Source organism: Podarcis tiliguerta (assembly GCF_965153285.1).
Source record: "Podarcis tiliguerta genome assembly, chromosome: 4".
Lineage (NCBI taxonomy): Eukaryota > Metazoa > Chordata > Lepidosauria > Squamata > Lacertidae > Podarcis > Podarcis tiliguerta.
In genome coordinates, this window is record NC_139537.1 from 69,599,334 (window position 1) to 69,621,165 (window position 21,832).

General features: G+C 42.9%; 1 protein-coding gene across 8 annotated transcripts in view; it reads right to left on the reverse strand.

The window, feature by feature from the left end:
- Nucleotides 1-21,832, reverse strand: part of LOC310676149 (cohesin subunit SA-2-like) — a 57,363-nt gene that overhangs the window by 28,209 nt on the left and 7,322 nt on the right. For all 8 annotated transcript variants that reach the window (XM_083437594.1, XM_083437595.1, XM_083437600.1 and 5 more), the window contains 11 exons: nt 21,191-21,275; nt 19,978-20,124; nt 19,795-19,891; nt 18,026-18,102; nt 17,182-17,253; nt 15,018-15,222; nt 14,130-14,281; nt 12,154-12,227; nt 11,657-11,780; nt 9,752-9,850; nt 7,727-7,806 (listed from right to left, as the gene is read on the reverse strand). In XM_083437594.1, the coding sequence (XP_083293720.1) occupies nt 7,727-7,806; nt 9,752-9,850; nt 11,657-11,780; nt 12,154-12,227; nt 14,130-14,281; nt 15,018-15,222; nt 17,182-17,253; nt 18,026-18,102; nt 19,795-19,891; nt 19,978-20,124; nt 21,191-21,275 (1,212 nt within the window). The remainder of the gene's footprint in view (nt 1-7,726; nt 7,807-9,751; nt 9,851-11,656; nt 11,781-12,153; nt 12,228-14,129; nt 14,282-15,017; nt 15,223-17,181; nt 17,254-18,025; nt 18,103-19,794; nt 19,892-19,977; nt 20,125-21,190; nt 21,276-21,832) is intronic.

The following is a 21,832-nucleotide window of genomic DNA, read 5'->3' on the forward strand; positions in this document are numbered from 1 at the left end:
TAGTCACTAGACAGCTTTGGACTTAGCTATATCCACATGGAGTCATGAAACTTCTTCTGTCCGTTCTGTTGCAGCCGGAGAGAGACCGTAAAGTTCTGTTCTAAGCTTTCTGAGCACTGTGTCCTATAAGCCTTCCATAACATATGGCATTAAATTTTATTTTGATGGCAGAAACATTTATGCCAGTGTAACATGCAAGGCTCTCTGGGAATCGACAAACAATCATGAAAAAGAATGAACAAGGTAATTTGGTTACATATTTAGAGCATGAGGTGAACATTAGGCAAAGATGTCAACAGAAGCAGCGTTCTGACATTCAGTCGCACATGTGAAAGATTAAGTGGGGCTGGAGTTTGCAAGCCAATATCCCCAAGGCACATCAGCTGCTCTTGAGATCTTGGCACAATTAACTCCCCCACCGACTGGAAATCCCAATATGTCAGGGCTCCTGCTCACAGTGAAGTTTGCAACGAACTTAAAAGGACTCTCTTGAGACCTTTCTGCTAACCGGAGAAAGATCTCGAGAGCAGCCAGCCTGTGAGGGACATCATTATTATTATTATTATTATTATTATTATTATTATTATTATTATTATTCGCTGTGTTTGTACCCCACCTTTTTCTCCAAGGAATCAAGGTGGCACACACAGATCTCCCCCTCCTCATTTAATTCCCACAACCACCCTGTGAGGTAGGTTAGGCTGAGAGGCAGTGACTGGCCCAGGATCACCCAGTGAGCTTCAGGGCTGAGTGGGGCTATCAACCCTGGCCTGCCTGCCAGGTCCTAGTTCAACATTCTAACCACTGCAACCACACTGCCTCTCACTGGGATTGGGGCTTGCATTGCACTCCTGCCCCACCCCAAAAACTGTTCTTAACCTGAAGCACCACTTTAGCTAATGGGGCCACCTCCTGCTGCCACACCACCACCACCCGATTTCTGTTCTCATCCTGAAGCAAAGTTCTTAACCCGAGGTACTATTTCTGGGTTAGCGGAGTATGTAACCAGAAACATATGTAACCTGAAGCATCTGTAACCCGAGGTACCACTGTACCAGAACATTGCTAAGCACTTCAAGCAATAATAAAATTTATTTCCAACCATTTTGAAGATAAGAGAGTGGTTGGAAAGGGGTCATAGTTTAGCCTTTATTATTTATGTGCTTCTGTACTTTCATACTACCCTTCGCCACAACAGTCACAGGGGGATTTGCAGCAAAATAAAATGCAACAGCAAAGCATAATACGTGCTACACAAATAAATTAAAACTACTATTTTTCATATAAAAGGTTCCAGGTTTAACCCCTGTCATGGGCTATTAAATCACCTCTCAAGGCAGGGTTGGGGAAACCTATGCTGCTCTTGAACCATGAGAAGTAACTGCTAGTCTGAATATACAACAGGGAGATGGGTCAATGGCCAAGACAGCTTCACATGCTTGAAGACTAACTAGCTAGCTCACAGAGAAAACAAATCCACCACATTCATACCACTTAAGGCTATCTCTAAAACAAGGAGGGGTACTAGGTTCCCCCCCCCCCCAAACCTTCAGGTCAACAATGAAGTTCCAGTGAGAGATTTCATTGCACTGGTTTTTTAAGGAGTTTTTAACACCCACTTCTGAAACATCACAACCCTATGTAAAATAGCTAAATTGAAGAGTTCATAGGAGTCCCAACACAAATAAAGTTTTTCAAGCAACGCCTCTGCCGCCCTGTGAACAATGTTGTACCCCTTGCATGTTAAGGCAGCGCAGCTCCTTAGCAAATGACCACCTATCAAAGTCAAACCTTGCCCCTATCTTGTCCTGTCCCCTAGCAGCTAATTAGCTGGCAGAACAAGCATCCCACTAGCAACTAGTTGACTGGACCTCAAGTTTCTGTTAGTGGTACAGAGTTGCAAAGCAAAAGCTCTAGAAAACCACACTTCGGCTAAGTGTCTGCTCTCACTGTAAACAAGGCAAGAGCAGAGTTGGAAGCACAAAGGGATCTGAGGAGTCAAGGCAGACTCAGAAAAACTGCAAGCTGATCATTACCCTACTGCCCATCATTTGCAGAGAGCTGCTTGTTATTTTCTTTTTGTTTCTTGTGCTTTTTTAAAAATAAAAGTTTCTTACACAATTGATTTCAAGCACAGTAGATGCAGCTTCACCATGATAATGCATACTGGGCATCACAGAATAAAAAACAAACAAACAAGCTTTTCAGAAACCTAGGAAACAATCAGGCAATGCCTCTGAAATTTCATTTCCCTATGTATGTGTAGTTCTGCACTGGACAAGAATCAGATATACGAAGCTGCATGCAAAATTGTTGGAAAGTATGCCAAGGTATTTACTAGGAAAGAAAACCTATGCTTTGCTATGTAACATTACAGAAGCACCCATGAAGTCAACCTTTAAAAAACAAACAACCCCCCCTAAACATTTAGCTTAGTGCATTCTAAAAATAGTGATGTTCTAAAAATATTTTAAATAGCTCTTTTTATGTGTTGTGAATTGGTTTTCCTTAAATGTATCACTTATTTGTTAAAATATTAATAGACTACTATTTGATTTAAAAATATCAAAGCTATTTACAACAGATGAGATGAGAATCCTTGCTGGCTTTGGAGCAGATAGACACTGCAGGTGGGGTGTAACTTCTGCATTAATGGTTTGCCAATTGGGACTAATATTCTTAATTTTTAAAAGGCAGAGAGGAAGAATCAGTTCTCTCGCCTCCTCCGCAACTAATTTGGCCGTTGTTTACTGGAGATACCAACATAACTACAAAGCAAACAGTGGGTTTTGTTTTTCAGAATAAATAAATAAATACCAGTTAATGGAGTCTGCTCCTTGTAAAGGTCGATACCCAGTGGTGTCTTATTTTACCTCAGAAAGAGTGGCTCTGTTTTGTAGGCCATGAACCAGAAATTACACATTCAAGGAATACTTCATTGAGAGCAATGCTTCTGCTGCAAATATACGGAATGCCAAGTGCCAGATAAAGGTTAAGCCAGAAGGGCCTGCCGGTATTTAGCCGTCTAAAAATAAGTCTTGCCTTCGCATACCAAATCCGCGTTATATCATTTTCCTCCATATTTCACTGTGACTGAGCACAAACAGAACACGTAGCAGAGAACTGAAGATACGGCTCTCTAGGGAAGCAACGGAAACTTAGCTTCCTCTGGGCATTTCCACCCTCACCAACAGAAATCTCAAAAGGATCTCATTTATTTTTGTGGAGGTGACCTTGGTAAGATGGAAGCATAGGAGTTCCGAAAGCCTAGAATGGTCTTCAGCTTGTATCTGGTTAAAAAAGTAATAGTGAAGGCACATCCACAGTGCTTCACCCATGATGACAATGTTAAAGTACCTCAATTGAAAGTATAAATCCGAAAGAACAAAGAAAGCTGGTGAGAGACGAGAAGAACAGGATACGAATGAAGGGAAGGGTGCAAAAGACAAATCTTGGAAGAAAAGTGTGGCTTTAGTGGCAGGATGATGCCATATTATAAGTACTGTAAGATCAGAGGAGGCTTTGCACCAACTGAGGTTGGGTATGTGATTATTTTTTCATCATAGAACTGAGGGAGTATATGGAGTCTCACAGAATTTCTCCCATCACATATAACCACAAGCAAGTACGCTGATTTTTAAATAGACATAGTTCATTTCCAAGCTGTCAATAGAGACACTTTCTTGTAAAGTGGAACTGCAACTGAAAAATAGTGGTTTTATTTTTCTCTGTCCAGTGGGCCAAGTCATCTCTGTCAAAAAGAGGTCAGAGCTGGCAAACCTGCTGGAGCTGGAAAAAGAATCGCCTCACCACTGATGCCATCTGAGCTGCCAGTGACAATGTTCGGCTTTAAACAACACATAGGAATAATCTAAATTATACTGTAATTTTCTTAGAATTTAAAGGAGTTCCAGTCGTGGGAAGGAAAGCAAAAATATAGGCTCAGTACCTGCAGTTCAAGGTATCATGTGACTTTTATAAAAACCTATCACGATTAGCTCCACAGTACAGTCATTTTCCCACTTCAAAGACTGCCTTGTCAGGACAACACTAAAGAATGTTTTAAAAGTGTGATGTATTTCTGGACAATACTGACAAGGCAGATTTTCCACACTCCTTCCCTATATTTCCTGCCGGCTAGGTCTCCCTGCTTTTTACCAGCCAAAATTCCTTCCTCCTCTAGTGTTAAACCCTTTCGCTATTTGTAGATCTATGCTCACACACCGATATTCCCTTCTAGTATTTCCCCTTCAGTCATCTCTTCCAATTGCCTAATCACTAAAGTGGGGCTTGTTTTCAACGTTGTTTTCCGAACTCGCCGAACTTTAGCCCAGTATTTCCAGTGCTCGTAAGTTAATAAAGTACAACGAAATTATTGTAGCGAACTCTGCATGCTAAGAAGGTAATATGTCATCCTTCATCTTCATGAAGGACTGTTATATCCCTGTTTCATGCCAGCTGTTGCCTCTGAAAATCTGAGCTAAATGCAGGGCGATAAAATTCATGGATGATTTTTAATACACTCTCTCTCAACACACACATACACATAGCTGCAACAGTGTAAAGAGGTTGATAAACACAAGCAGTGCTGAAGAACTTTGGGGGGGTCTTGCTGGATCCTGCCTAGAGGTGTCAGATCTGAAGCAAAGACAACCAGGAGGACAGATATGTAGAAATATCTGTAGAAATGTAAACCTATGAATTAGCAAAACGACTAGAGCATTCCTATGACTATGTCGCCCCGGGTTTAACTAGTCTACAATGCCAAGACAGCTGAGCATTTGTACTCAAATCCTTGCTGCACAATGGGAATGTCATGAACACCCGGGATTATAATAAATCGTGTCACCTGGAATTAGAGCCTCTCTTCTGGTGCAAAGGCATGAAAAGCATTTGTTCAGTTCAGAATTCAATACAGCCGTAGCCTTGGTTAACAAGTGACTTGGGAGTCGAACGTTTTGGATCCTGAACGCTGCAAATCCGGAAGTGAGTGTCCCGGTTTGCGAACATTCTTTTGGAACCCGAATGTCCAGCACGGCTTCTGCATCTTCCAATTGGCTGCAGGAGCTTTCTGCGGCCAATTGGAAGCCACACCTTGGTTTCCGAACGTTTTGGAAGTCGAATGGACTTCCAGAACGGATTCCGTTCGGCTTCCAAGGTACCACTGCAATGGAAGTGGAAGGCTTTAAAAAAAAAAAGTTTGATGCAAATTGCTAGACTTGCTCAAAGAATTTCATTCAACGTAAGATGGTTTTAAGATGGTTAACGCTGAGCTTGCCAAAAAGAGAAATATGCTTTTGAAACTTTTCCGCATACTATTTAGCTTCATCTCTGTCTTCCCTGAACACACCTTCTCAGTAATTAGACCAAATCCACAGGGCTCTATGTGACTTTGGAGAACCAGCTCAGCAACAGATGGAAGAAGAAACAAAGGCAACAGCAAGGCAGTCTCTTGACTCTACTAGGATTTTAAATAGGAAAGGGAGAACTGCACTCACATTTCACAGATACAGAAATATGTGTTAGGATGTGCTTGAATTCTTTTCTTCCCACAAAAACTCTTTGGTGTTGCAGGCTTAGGTTTCAGGCTGCAATCCTATGCATGCTTACCTGGGAGTAAGTCTCCTTGAACTGAATAGGCCTGACGTGTGAATAGGCAGTCCAATTATTGAGTTCTGCTTTCCTAATAACATGTGTTGTTCTTTAAACACTTGGACTATAGTTTGCGCTGTGCGGCGACAACAGCAAAGTCAGAAATGCTGAACAGCTGCAGTGCCAATGCAATGCTTGTCAGTTCAGCTGTAGAACAAGAGTAACATTTAAATGGTTTAAAAATCATCATTGTATCATAACAAAGGCACATGACCCCTCTTAGCACAGGAACAGAATGAGCACAGAGACAACTGCACTGTACTTTGTTCTACTATCAATGCACCAGGAAAAAGCAAACACCACACAGAGATGACACTATGGCGATGTCCACAGGGATCATCTGTCTGCCGTGGGAGTTGCTTGAACAATGGCTCCCCCAGAATTGAAAAAGGGAAATTGTAGCACAAAACCAGTGTGAACACTGAATAGGTAACCAAACCGGTTAGCATCTATTCACTGCTGTAATATATACACAAATGAAATAACTCCAGCAGTGCCAGACAAACTAAGGCTTAGATCTTGCAAACTCCAAGGCATAATTTATTAGTGAAACAATTTGACGATATTCCACTATTACTTGCGGTGAACTAACCATATCCCAAAGAGGTCACCCACCGAAAGTGGCAAAGTGTATATTTGAGCCCCTAATCCTTTTTTCACAAACTGGTAACCTTGTCTGAAATATCACAGAACACTGCCTGGATGAATATACAGTAGTACCTTGGAAGTCAAACAGAATTCGTTCCTGAAGTCCATTCGACTTCCAAAACCAAACCGTGGCTTCTGATTGGCTGCAGGAAGCTCCTGGAAGCTGCACCGGACATTCGGCTTCCGAAAATGGTTCCAAAACTGGAACACTCACTTACGGCTTTCAATCGTTCAGGGGCCAATTTGTTTGGGAGCCAAGGTGTTGAGATCCAAGGTACGACTGTATCCGCACAATCAAGTGTGGATAGGGGTGAGCCGCCATCTCATTGCTTGCGGGTGTCATTTTAGAGCAGAGGTATCCAACTTAATTCCCTCCCTAAGTTGTCTGATTCCAGCTCCCATCAGCCCAGCCAGCATTCCGTCAGGGATGATGGGAACTGCAGTCAAAAAATTATCCAGAAGGAAACTCATTAGCTAGCCCTGTTTGGGAACACTGGCATAAGCAGTTGCCATATTCAAAAGAAGAAGAAATGCTTCTAACAGGTTTATGTTAGATAAATCCAAAAGTGAAGTCACATTATTTGCATAGATATAAAAACAATCCATAATGCTATAGAATGTGTTAATCTTTGCAATATGCTGTGTTCAGATTCATAATAAATCTGAGAAATTTGGCACTCACATTCATCTATGCACAGTTGCCAATGTGGCACGATATGAGGGATTTCTCTATTATTTGCACAACCGCAAAAAGGTGGCTCTGTGAACTACAGTGTGAAGAGAGGCAGTGGATGGACAGCCCAGGCTCCTTCGTACACAGCCATTCACCATGGAGGGACAAGTCTGAACAGGCTGTGACAGCCCCCTAGCTCCTCCACCTGCCAGCCTCAGGGCCTCGGATCTTCCAGCCACCCAGTGCCTCTGCTGCCTGCTTTCCTCCTCACTGGTTGGCCTGGGCCTCTGCTGCTGCTACCAGCACTGACATGGGTTAGAGTCAGCCTGGGCACAGAGGGGAAGAAGAAGCTGCCCAGAAGCAACAGCCAGCCTCAGCATCTGTGAATAGGATGAAGAGCAGCAGCAGCACAGGGACAAGAAAGTTGACCAAAAACAGCAGCTCTCCTCCCTTGGGATCCACTGTTGCTGTCGCTGCCACCAATCAACATGAAGAGTGGCAGGAGCAGCAGTGCAGGGGGAAGCCACCCAGAAATGGCAGCTAGCCAGTCTTGGGATCTGGAGCAGCATGGGGTGGAAAGGGGAATGTCTAATCTCTAATGGGTTACTGTGGGGGAAACTGGGGAGAGTAGGGAGAGTGGGAGGGGAGTTTTGGTGAGCACAGTAGGCAAGTGTGCAGCCCCAAGTCTTAACTAGTTATAGTTTGCATCTTGCACCCAAGTAGACTTTAGATTTGAATGAAAAAGATATTTACTGTGACATAAGCATCAAGAGTTTCATGGCTTGAACTGCTACTTCATGGTCCCTGTCCAGAGTCATGGACACAAGTCGATCCTAATGGATGCAAACAAACATTAAGAAAGATGTAAAGATTCTGTTCTGGAGGTCTTTGCTGAAGAAGTTATACTTTTTCGACAGACTGCATGCTTTTGAGATTACGCTGGTTTTTTCAGTTTGATTAAGCTAGAGTAAAATCTGTAAGTTGAGATGGCCACAATGAAATGCATGCAGAGAGAGAGAAGAAAAACTCCTTAGTGACCCATATTTGAAAAGCAAATAAGCATTGTGTTTGTGACATAGAACTCATGGCCCAGAACTGTTCCACAATTTTTTTTAGTTCGGGTGGTGATTGCTCTGACTTGCAATGGATGGTTTGTAGCACCCCCTGCAGGCTTCAAGATCAGAATTCTTCAGTTTAAAGGTGTCACTGATATCTCAAGTTGGTACAGTGGACACTTGGGTTATGAACGTGATCTGTGTGGGAGGCACGTTCGCAACCCGCAGAGCTGCGTCTGCACACATGTGGGTCGTGATTCTGCGCTTCTGCACATGCGTGAGAGCTGAAACCCAGAATAAACCCGTTCCGGTACTTCCGGGTTCGACGTGGTGCGCAACCCGAAAACGCGCAACCTGAAGCGTCTGTAACCCGAGGTAAATCCCAAATACATAGATGAGTCTCACTACTGCAGAGATAGTCAAAAGTACAAAAACACAGCTTCCCTTAATTGGGATCACTTTAAAAAAGAAGAAGCACTTTTAGTCTTTTCTGATAATAGTTCAACAGACTACATCATTAGAAGTTTTATTTTCACATTCCAAAACTCCGGCCTTATTAATTTCCCTTCTGTTTTGTTGCTAAGTGATCCATGTCACAACAAACAAGACTGGAGTATGGCACAAAAATATATTAGAAACATTCCAATACTTGTCTATTAGTATATACATACGGAAAGGGTCCAAAATGTTCTACTTTTTTTTTACATTAATTGGTCTCATGTGGTCATTGAAGACAAGCTTTATAAATGGGAATGGGTTGTCTGTACTTTAATTAGGAGTTTAAAAAAAAAAATCCCCATCTATTTCAAGAAAAAGGAATGTCCACCCTTTTGTAGAACATGATTCAAGACTATGATTCAAAGTCCCCAATGATTCAATCTTCGATCCTGGCATTCTTGACTGCAAAGTACCAAAACATCCTGCAAACACTGACATATACTAGCAATGCACACAATGTTTCACATCTCTGCACAGCAATTCAAACAAGTTGATGAAAACAAAAGACAAGGCTCCAAATGGGTTGTGTTCATATGAACCTCTCTCTAAATAAGAGCCTGCTTTTCAAAGCCTGCTTTCTGTCCAAAGAGGAATACTAAACCAAGTCCGATCTGCTCCGATCTGTCCTCTTTCAATGTGGCAACATGATCAGGGCACCATCCTTTAAGGCTTCTTGCCTGAGAGCCAAGGAATCTCCATTAGTGTTAAATGGATGTAGACTGGAGGTCAGGCGGTCATCGTAATTTTGTGTGATTAGGAACAGCTTTCCAGCAATAATGGCAAAACCACAGCATGCCTATCCCATGGAGCAAACATGTAAAAAGGAAGGCTTGCATCTTCCAACTTCACAGATTGGATATGTCTAAAGCTATGTCTTGGTTATGTCTATAAACTAAAGCTAGTTTAACTCACCTCCTTTTCCCAGAGAAGCCTGGGAACTGAATTCTTGTGAGGAGCCCTACCACCCTGGCCAAACTAAAACTCCCAGGATTGGGTCACGGGCAGAAGGGAAACCATGTCATTTAAAGTCGCGTATATACAATATATCCTTGTATATCAGCTATAAAACACTTCCCATTTAAAGTTATATGTAATTTACACCTTGTACACCATTGATAGGCCTAAAGTGAAACAGGATTCAGGGTTCAGCTTTGAAAATGGTCAGCCCTCCAAGGCAAACCAACCAGAATATTCAATCTGGGAGACACTTATTGTTCAAGCTCACCTTGAACCTGCAAGTGAAGAGATCCATTTTACAACCCAGCGCTTTCTGGCCAAATATTCCCTGCAGGCCCTGAAGGCACTTCAGTCGGACGTCAGGTTGCTGGAATACAAGATGAAATAGAAGATGAAGTTCACTGATGAGACTATGCAACTACTGGAGTTATTCAAAGGACAAAAAAAATTCAACTGGCACTCGGCGAACATTTTCCCCAAACTATGACCTTTGTGCAGTCAACAGAGCCCCATTCATGCACAAAACTGAGGTATCAGCAGGCTTGAGGCAACCCTGACAATTACAGAACTACAAAAATCTGCAGCGGGGTGGGTGGGAATAAGAGGGAAACAAACCTCCCCAAAGAGTCTGATGAGGGCTGATCACACTCAGTGGCCGCCCAACAGGATATGCCTATTATGAAAGGAAAGGAAGGAATGGAAAACCGGAGCAGAAAGAGGAATGGGAACTGGGAGATGATTGGCTAGCTGGTTCGAACCCTGAACAAGAGAACTCAACGCTGCAGTATTTTGTTGCAAGTCCCACTTGTGCATATGAGTAGCAAACTCCGGTGCTCAGATGTGATGACTTGCGTATGCTCTTCGCAATAAGCACCCTCTGCTCACTCAGAGAGATATTTACAGTTCTTTATTTTACATATGTAGAAGCAGCACAGTACAATCGTGCATCCGAATCATCCGGTTCAGATTCGGGGAGTTGTCTTCTCCGGCTTCTCCTCCTCCTTGCGCTTTAACCCTCTCCTTTCCTGTGCAGAAGGCACAGGCATAATCCCTCCGTCTGTTCCTGAACTTCCTGTGCGGTGCTGGGGCTCTGCTTCAGCATCCGAGAGCCTTCCCACCTCCTGGCTCTCTCCCTCTTCCCCTTCCGTCACTTCCTCTCTGTCTCCTTCTGACTGTTCCGGCTCTGACTCACCTCCTCCCTCCCCCCCCCCAACTCAAAGGCGTTCCTTGCCAGTCCCGTGACATCAGGTGGCTATGCAACCGAAACAGGATTGCGAAGAAATAGCAGCGAGTGATTAGCACACTCTGGGGAACCTCAAAGAAGTAGAGGGGAACTCTTTAGGGGTTTTCCCTAATGGGGCAAAAAACAAATAAACCCCAACCTGTATCCTATATGCACTTTCCTGGAATCAATTGACAATGAACTCAACAGAGCTCACTCCTGCCTCACTCAAGGCACATACAGTGTTGTGTTCAATTATTGCAACAAAGTGCTTTACTTTAAAAGCACAATAAAAGAAGAATGCCTTTTCAACAAAGAAGAGTTGTCATGCAAGAAATCTATAAAGCCATAGGTGTCCGTATATGTCAAAATTAAATTAAATTAGTGGCAAGGCAACAAAAGTAGATTTTGTGTTCCTTTATGGTCACCAAGAGGCCAATGCTTTTCCAAACTAAAAAACCCTGTTTTTTAGCATGGTTTTAACAGTTTTAGAATGCTTCCTTTTAAAAACTTCAGACGTGTTCATTGCCCTGGACTCTTTTGGGAGGAACAGAGGGGTATAAATTCAATAAATAAAAATGTTCGAAAGATAAACACTCACCCATTTATTATGCAGTGGTCTGGGACATTACTGCCCTTGCTATATTTTAACCTACTTCTTATAAACCTCAGTTTCATGTAGACACCTATCTGGATGGCAGTACCACTTTCTATGTTTAGATTAAGGTGGATGCATTAATGCTTATTATATTCTTATTGTAGCCTGATGGGTTTCTTTTTTCTTTCCTCTCACTCTTCCCCTCTCATTCTTTTTTAAACCCCCCTTTCATTCTTTGTTATTTCAAATATCAATTAAAAAGAAATCACTTTTTCAACTTTTTGGGATTCTGCCTGTGAAAAACAGATTGCGTTAACTTTTTTCTCAACTGTCGAGAAAAAAAAAATACTCACTTTATCATACAGCATCCATCCTATGTATTTCAAGTAACTATCCGTTAAGAACCGATCAGGATAAGTTGTCATCCAACAGGCAATTTCTTCAATGCAAATGGCCCGGATTTCTGGAATAATATCACTTTAAAATAAAATAAAAATGGAACACTGTTCACTGTTTAATTGCAATACAGATTTTTGTTAAGGAAAAAAATGCAAAAGAACAGAAGTATTCTTGAAACATTATTTTAAAAATTATATTACTTGCTATCACTTAAGCAATATCTGAAGGCAGGCAGCAGAATATGTGAGCATTCAATCGAAAAGTACTGTGTTTGAGGCCATGTGAAGTGACATGAAACCCTGAGTCACGTATGCAGGAACATTACTTGATACTGCAGAATATGCATATTCTGGGATGGAGCTCCAAGTAGAATGAATCCCATCATCCAGTCTGTCCTTGAGATGCCCATATCCTGACCAGAGACTCCTTCCAAGTACATAAAGGTTCTTACCGATAGCGTTGCAAAAAGGTCCCTTTGAAAATAGCATTCATCATGTTCTCTATGTCCAGGTGTTTCTGTTCATACTGAAATGAAAACAACTGAACAGTCTCTTCCTATAGGCAAGACCTTATCTCTATGCTTAATCTCATTTCACTGAAATTGCACAGATTAAATACCACCTCATTTTTTTCAAATTGAGATATAATGAAAGGTTGGAAGGCATAAGGATACAACAGAAGCTAGTTATATATTTTTTCCTTTCCTCAATAACTCAACTAGAATACCTGCTTGATCACTAATATTTATTTAACCTGTTGGTTCACATCTTAATCTTCACTTGTAAATGAACAGCGGAACAACGGGGCTAATGTTACCCCATAATCAAATGTAATGCTTGCCTGTACAATTTTTTACACTTTCTATTAATCAAAACTGTGGGGACTGTGGTAATCGGCTTGGTTCTATGTTCCAAGTATAGATAAAGACATAGCCTTGTGTGTGAGAGGGGGGAGCAGGAACACTTGGTTTTTCCCTATCAAAAATGGCTGAAAACAAGGCCAAGGGTTTCAGGGTGATCTCGCTCTCCAAGATGCAGGAAAGACTGGAACAAGGAGGATCTTGGGGTTGGAGGAAGAAGATGTATGTAAACACTGACAACACAGCTGATCAGATGCAACTGTTGAACTTTGGATGGCACAGTTAAAAAAAACCCCTTCAGGAAAACAGTCCAGACAGCCACAAACAAGACTGTTGGAACTAAGAACAGCTCTATGGGGAAATTCGCCCTTAAGGAGCAAACGATCATGTCAGCACCTGGTGGGGGCAAGGAATTATTATTATTATTATTATTATTATTATTATTATTATTATTACTACTACTACTACTACTACCCCACCCATCTGGCTGGGTTTCCCCTTTTTTATTAATAATAAAAAGTGATAAAACTTCAAACATTAAAAAGTTCCCTAAACAGGGCTGCCTTCAGATGCCTTCTAAAAGTCAGATAGTTGTTTATTTCCTTGACATCTGATGGGAGGGTGTTCCACAGGGCGGGTGCCACTACCAAGAAGGCCCTCTGCTTGATTCCCTGTAGCTTCACTTCTCACAGTTAGGGAACTACCAGAAGGCCCTTGGAGCTGGACCTCAGTGTCTAGGCTGAACTGGGCTGGGTGGAGATGCTAATTTAGGGAATAGGAGGGCATGCCAAAAAGACAAAGCAAGTCGTGGTTATGTCTAGGGGGTAGTGGCCATCGAACTCCAGAACCATATAACAAGCCAACTCCACCTCACAACAAACTAGAGATCAAACAGCATGTGTACACCTGAACTCCAGCCTTGGGAACAGAGCCAGATAAAACTAAAGGCTGGTCACTTTTAGGTGTGTGGTTGTAAATACACATGAATTAGGACTGTAACAATTTTTTAAAAATTAGGAAACCCACTGCTAGCTAAGAGCTCTGTTTGAGTGTGGTAACAAGGATTGTTACTGGAAATAGAGGAAGCTTTGTTTAGAAACTTTACTTGAGAAAAAAATCCTGTGGTCTTGGGTCTCCCCAAGTCACCCACTACCAGGTAAAGTGGTCTGATCACTCACTAAAGCAAAGGCTACTGGATAACTTTGTGATCCTCCACCCACGTAATCCATGCCTTTCCACACCACAAATGCCATCTTGTTTCGGGATTGTCACACTCCGAGTGAATACACATGACTGGCACATGAGTTTTGAGCGTCTTTAAGGGGCCATGTGCCAGTATTCAATGCAACCTTCACATTCTAGCACCGTATTGCAATATGATGAAACAAACAACACTATGCCAATCAGTTATTCAGAAGTCATTTCCTCTCCTTAGATTGGGAGAAAAGGAAAACATTTGGGGTGAGCCGCTCACTGCCGATCACCTCAAATTGAAATCCAGTAACCAGCAATTACAAATAGGCATTTTTACAAACTGTCATCGATTTCCAAGGGGAAATTTCTCCTACCTCTTTTTTCTTCTTCTCTAACTGGTCCAGTCTAGTATTGGTCCTTTTGCCTGTAGTCCTGTTTTTTTCTACCTCGTATAATCTTTCCAGGTTATGCTTGCTGACATCTATACTTACAATGAGGTTTACAAGTGCTGTTAGAAGCTTCATAGCTGGAAACAAAGAAAAATCCATAAATACTATGTGTTTCAAAAAACTTTAATAAAGGTGAGTAGTCATTTTACTTCATTGCTTGATCAGAACCATGGATGTGAGTTGTATAATTTTTATTGGCTATGGAATTATTTTCTTTTCTTGAAATTATTTTCTTATTAAGAGTAATGAGTTCTTTGTCCCTTTTTTTACTTAATATTTTGGCAGTGTTTTATTTTACAATACATAATCAGGAACTCCTAATGTGATTAAAATATGACCAGTGACTACTTTATATATTTGTTAATGTTTATCGTGAAGTTTTGCAGTCACTACCGAGTAAACTATACTCTGAAACGTCCCACAATAGTGACCCGAACAGCTGAAATGAGGGGAAACTGGCAAGGTCTCCTTTTTTAACTGCTGCAGTGCTGTGATCAGAAAAGCTGCACCATACGAAAATCAGGCTGACAGGAATAGACCTGCTGACAACCTATCCCTGCTCAAACCCTACACCAGGCATGTCCAAAGTCCATTGTGAGGGCCTAATCCGGCCTACCAGTCAGTTTAATCCGGACTCTGTGGCAGTTTATTTCCTGGTCGGCCCTTTGGTCGCTCCTCACAGCCCTACACTTCATCAAATCTGGCCCTCTTAAAAGTTTGGACACCCCTGCCCTACACCTTAACCAGCTTCGCCAGTACAAGCTACCAAATGTACTACTTCTGAAAAATCATGACAGGTCCCGTTGTGCCTACCTGCTAATGTGCTGGTGTGCCGGAATGCTCTGACCATGGACTCTGCCAGGCCCGAAAGGAGAGAGATGATGGTATCCATCAAATAGTTGTCGTAGAGGATGCTGAACTGACACTGCTGCACCAATACGGAAGTGAAATCGCAAAAATTAGTCCTGAACTTCTTCCAGTAGGGCCCTGCCCTCACGAGCGGGTAGTCCTTATCATCCTACAAGAGGTGTAAAACAAGTTGTTAATTAAATCTGTATACCGCCTGATACCCACAGGTCTCAGGGTGGTTCACAGGGTAAAATCACAATATAAAAACACAAAATACATAATCAAAATACAAAACCAGAAACCACCCAACAACCCCCTATGACAAAAACTTATCCTACTTATTTATCATGATTATTTGAGTTATTGCCCACCCTTCACCATAAGAACTTCCGAAGGCAGTGGAATGACCAAGAGTGCACCCTCTGCTGATCTTGACACCAAATACGTTCTGTAAGGAAGGAAGGAATCTTTCACTTTTTTGGTGCCTACATCCAACGCTAATGTGAGCACCTTGAATTGGGACTCAGGAACAAACTGACATCCACAGTGCAGCTGTTTCAAAACAGATATTATGGGAATTGTAAAAGGGACCACAGGAAGTAGTAATCTGGCTGCTGCATTTTGGACCAGTTGAAGTTCCTGAGTCATCTTCAAGAGTGGTTCCATATACAGTCTGGAAGTTCACAGAGCATGGAGTACAGTGACCAAGTGTATGGGAAATGCATCCAGAAGACAAAAATGTACCGAAGAGTTAGTGATCTGACACGGTTACCCTTCCTGCCTGTTCCTTCCCCCAAGCTCACTGCACAGATAATACAGTCATACCTTGGAAGTCGAATGAAGTCCGTTCGACTTCCAAAACGGTCGGAAACCAAAGTATGGCTTCTGACTGACTGCAGGAAGTTCCTACAGCCAATTGGAAGCCCCATCAGTCGTTAGGCTTCCAAAAATAGTTTGCAAACTGGAACAGTCACTTCCGGGTTTGTGGCGTTCAGGAGCCAAAATGTTCAAGAACTAAGCTGTTTGAAAACCAAGGTAGGACTGTACTATACAACAGATTAGCACTGTACTAGAAGGATCCTCTGGTCACTACATTTTGTAAGAGTGTGTTCCATAGTTTAACTACTTCCGATTTTTAGCTTCACTAGATAAACTCAAGTTCTAGTGCTGTGAGCAAGAGGAAAGCTTCTCCCCATCCTCTTCTGATGCACATGGAATTCTGTACAAATTATCTTCCATGCACAGAACTAATACGGCTAAAAGCAGCAGCTGCCACCTTAGCCCTCATCATCAGCTCGGAGAAGGACTATACTAGCTTCAGGCTTCAGCACTGGAACACTACTTCCCACATCTCCCTCTTCCTGCACTATGACGGCTGAGGGTGGCAGTCTGATCCAGGAATGCTCAAAGGAGCACTGCCTAGGTCTTAAGTTTCGCAACAATCCTCACTGATTGTCTGTGTTTTGCCTCCTTGCATGAAGGTCATTCTGGACTATTTGGTTAAAGGGAAGAGAGCTGAAGAGTGCTATGCAACTCAGTGGAAAGAGGGAGCAAGAGACATTGCTAATAATTTTGCAAAACGGGTAATAAATGAATAACTAGAGCACTCCCGTTGGGAGTTTTACACATCTCAAAACTGGCTTATGCTCACAGAAAGACCCTGGAATCAGTTTTGGAATAAAGCAGCGGAAAAAACAGCCTTGTTGAAGCTTGATCTGGCCTGCGACTGGATAGGATACACCCTGGGAACCCCCAGTCAGTGGCGTAGCGTGGGGGTGCAGGGGGGGCCAGCCGCACCGGGCGCAACATCGGGGGGGGGGGCACGCTCGCACTCGCAGCTCTCTGCCCCTACCTGGCTCACTCACTCTCTCTCACTGCAGTGCTGGCTGTGCGAATCCGATCCGAGCCGCCGGGTCGCCGCCCACTGTGGAGGGGAGGGTGCCAGGCGTGCGGTGCGGTGCAGAGAGAGAGAGAGGGACTATCTGGGGGAGGGACAGTGCAGCGGGGGGGGCGCAAATTACTTGCCTTGCCCCGGGTGCTGACAACCCACGCTATGCCACTGCCCCCAGTACCCTATCATAAGTTCCAATGGAAGAGAAGCGAATATAAAAGAAATGCAAAGCGTTACCATATCCACTGGCCAAGTAACCGTCAAGATCCAGGGATAGGCCATGAACTTTTTATATTGCAATCCAGTTGCCTACAAGATATAGAGAGGCAAAACAGAATTGAAGCAACAGTATTGCTAAACAAATCTAATTGACAGGAATAAACAAGCACAGTAAAACCCAAGTTTTTAAGGTTCACCGTGACCTCATGTGCAAAGCTGTGTGCAATAGCTAAAGTCAGCTAAAGGGTAGGCTACTTGTGCACAGTGCAACACCAATAAAGCTAAGGATCTGGGTGACTGAACAAAGCTTTCATTCCTTTGAGAGTAACAGTGGGATCAGATGCTGTTATCCTTGTGCCAAGCTGATACCCACTGTAGCACATAATACCTCCCACTCCACACAGTTTGGCCAATCATGTATTTTCGCCTGAAAAGCAAAATATATGGATCTGCCTTCTGCACACACATATAGACCCTTTGTTTGTACTCTTGCAGCATGAGCAGTTAACCATTTTGTCAACTGGGAAGCTGGTTTAATATATGACAATGTTCCGAACTGGCAGAGTTTCCCAGCTTGGACAAAACATAAAATTGTGTTTAATTAGATATTTCCAAGTTTAGATATTGCATCGTTTCTTTTAAGATGCATTATATCTATTGATGGGAAGTTATATAAAATTAAACAGTGTTTTTATGGTTTAAGGTTGTTGTTAAACCACTATGATATAGTTATACAATGCAGCGGTGAGTGTGTGTACGTATCTATATATCTATATATTTACAAAATAAACAATTTAAGACTTCTGAATAAGCTTATCAACACTCAGCAGCTTAAAAGTGTTCTCATACAAGCAGAACCCACCTCATCAAATGTCTCTGTCATTTTCTGCATCACATCGCAATTCTGCGAACTTTGGAACATTTCTGCCGTTACCATTCCTACGTAAGTAACCATAGAAATAAAAATTTAACTGAACAAAGTATGCCAGCATAGAGACAAACTCTCTTTTAAAACAAGGTCTCTGAATATACATGACTCTAAAAGCCAGGAATTCCTTCCTGGGTTTGGGAAGGAAACCACAAGGGTTCCAGAACCTTGCCAGAGTCCTCATGCCTCCTTTCCCAAAGTCCATCACCAGGGAACCTGTGATCACAGCTTTCCGTGCATGAGATGTGTGTGTAAATAAATAAATTGAGAGTGGACATCCTCTGCCCTTCATTTATCAATGTATTTTTCCCCACCCAGGAAAAGCTGTGATCATGTATGTGAAATAAGCACATGATGCAAAATACCTGTAATAATATTTCTAGCCAGTCAGGAGGTGGAGGAGAGGAAAGTGGGGTGTGTGCAAATGCAACACTTTTGGGGGGGGTCTCAGATGGGAATGTGAAGGCCTAGAAAAAAACCTAGAGGGAGTCTCAAATTGTTCCAAGTCTCCCCCACCGCCCAGCTTTCACATCATCAGTCCCAGGCTCATTCCAATCCATGCTTGCAGTAGCAGGCCATCAGTGTGGACCATAGTTACTTTCTGATGCATTAAGTTGCTGCCAGTAACCAACAAGGAGAGAGGAAAGGCAGCAGAGAGGTCACTGTGGTGTTGGCGCAGTGGCAAAGCCAATCCAACATTCCCACCGCTACACTAGCACCGTGCCAGCCTCCCTGCCGCATTGCCCCTCTCCCTCTCTGTTACTGGCAGTGACCTCCACCTCAGGAAGCCAATTAAGCAACACCGCCCCACCCCACAGGGTATAACCATATGCACACAGTGCTAAAACTAAGAATAGCTAATGCAGTGCCATCTATTTTTGAACTCCCAGGATCCCTGATCCCGCTTGCTGGGGTTGGTGGAAGCTGCTCTCTTACAACATCTGGAAGCACAGTGCAGCCTGCTCCCTCTGTGCTAAAAAACCAACAGTTCAGCGTTTCATGTGAACGCAGCCAATATTATTAACTTTCCATACCTCATTTTAAATGTGTGACTTATTCTCCAACCACCGGTTAAGACAGCTTTTAAACACAACTATTTGTACTAGTGGGACGCGGGTGGCGCTGTGGGTTAAACCACAAAGCCTAGGACTTGCTGATCAGAAGGTCGCGGTTCAAATCCCCGCGACAGGGTGAGCTCCCATTGCTCGGTCCCTGCTCCTGCCCACCTAGCAGTTTGAAAGCACGTCAAAGTGCAAGTAGATAAATAGGTACCGCTCCAGCGGGAAGGTAAACGGCGTTTCCGTGCGCTGCTCTGGTTCACCAGAAGCGGCTTAGTCATGCTGGCCACATGACCCAGAAGCTGTACGCCGGCTCGCTTGGCCAATAAAGCGAGATGAGTGCCGCAACCCCAGAGTCGGTCATGACTGGACCTAATGGTCAGGGGTCCCTTTACCTTTACCTATTTGTACTAGTGGTTATGCTCATCTATCTATTTTCTCCACTTCTTCTCCTCTGCATTTCTACTCTACCTTTCTGCTTCCACAGCTCTAAATTCAGAACCCGAGTTGTATGGAATAGCCACATCTTAGCAAATGCATGCCAGATTCTGAATTAAGAGGATCCCCAAACAGTAATTAGCTTCACACACACACACACACACACACACATCGTTGCCCTCAGAAAGCATGGGAATAAAAAATTACCTCGGCAACCTGAGCACTGGATGAAGAAGTTGATGAGATCCAGAAGTGCCACATCTCGATCGTTTTTGTAGGCTTCAATCCAGTCATCTACCACAGACTGAACCACATTGCAAAAAGGCAACAGATTAAAAAACTAGAAACAAACAGTATCAAACCCCCGCATAACCTTGGAAGCTGATGTACCTGCATAGCGCTTTTGCCCATGATGACCACCTCAAACAACGTAACTGCTTCAACCACTTCTCCATTTTGCAGCTGGTTTGGCCGTCTACCATCTGAAGGGTGTCTTCTTCTGTTTTCACATTGTTCTCGGATTTTTCTCTTACCTCTCTACAGCAATAAAGCGTTAAGTGGCTGTATGAATGAGCTATCATGGGTCACAGTCAGAAATTTCACCTTACTTTAAACACAATGCCCCTCTATCATTTCTGAAGCTAGAGGTCCCAGTTCAGACACAGGGACTCATGCTAACATCTTTACATTGTAGGAGCTAGGATTGTGGTGCTTAGCATGTGCTCTCCAAATGAAGATTGCAACCATGTGTCCAAATGCCTGAAATCATGCCCACACGCTCAGAAATCAAATGGAAGGGTCTCCCTTGGGAGGCTGTGGACTCTCTCATTCCTTGGAGGTTTTTAAGCAGGGGTCGGACGACCATCTGTCATGGATGCTTTAGCTGAGTTTCCTGCATTGCAGGGGGTTGGACTAGAATTCAGTGGTGGCCAAACTTGGCACTCCAGCTGTTTTGGGACTACAACTCCCATCCTCCTTAGCTAACAGGACCAGCGGTCAGGGATGATGGGGATTGTAGTCCCAAAACACCTGGAGGGCCAAGTTTGGCCACCATTGGACTAGATGAACCTTGGGGTCTCTTCCAACTCTACAATTCTATGGTGAACAGGCATGTGTCAAGTCAGCCATCCCTTGCAGAGTGAATTCACTTACTTAATACTTAAGTCCAAATAATTTCAACCGCATATACTTCAATCAGAGAGGAAATGCAGAATCATAAAAGTAGTGAGGAAACCATGGGGCATCTAGTCCAATTCCTTGCCCTTTCTTTCGTTCTCTCTCCCTCTCCACAAATGTGTGAATGTCTGGAAATTCATTGGTGAATGATGATACTCAGTGACACTCAACATTCATTTATGTATACCTAAAAATTGTAAGGCGCGGAGAGATCTATTTATGGGTATACACAAATATCATCTGAGATTGTTTGCGTTGGTATGGGACTAGTGACATTCAACAGTTGTAGACAATATAAATCATTCATGAAGAATCAACTGTATACCCAATCTAACCCTAAGTTATGCGTACAATACAACGAGATCCAGGGAAGCACATTCCTTCTCCTGTCCACTTAGGGAAATTTTAGAACATAACAGAAACTTACAAAAGTTTTAACATTGCCATTTCTCAAGCAGCTGCCGTTCTGCACTGTAGATTCAGAGACAACCTCCTCATGGATCCCATTTTCTCTGAGTCATTAGAAAAAGAAAAAGAAAGATCGCTTGAAGAAAGAGAGCAATCTCTATTGAGTTGGGGGCTTAAAGTACTGTTATCCTAGATTTCCCTCCACACATCCTTTATTTTGTGCATTCGTGATTCGTACAGTCAGAATGCTCCTGACTGTATCAAGGTGGTTATATGTGATGCTTCTTTCAATACTGTTTGTGCCTGTAAAAGTTCTGGGGTGGACATACAGCTTTGTTTGCAATCAGTGCATGTTCTGTAGTTTCCTGCTGAAATCCTGTAACTTTTCATACCATAAATATTCCAGGGGTATGTGTCCAATTTCTGTCACACTCTAGTGCAAGAGTGCCCCCTCCAGATGGCAATAATAAGGTAACAAGAGGAAAGCACCACAGAACAACCAATCAAGTTGAATGATGTGCACACAGTCTAGTACAAATCCACTGATAACTAACTACTGTTACACCAATGACATGTTGCATAATATACCTGCTAAAAAAAAAAAAATCACCTATCTGGAGGGATGATAAAGCTGCAATCCCAATTATTTGGTAATAATTAA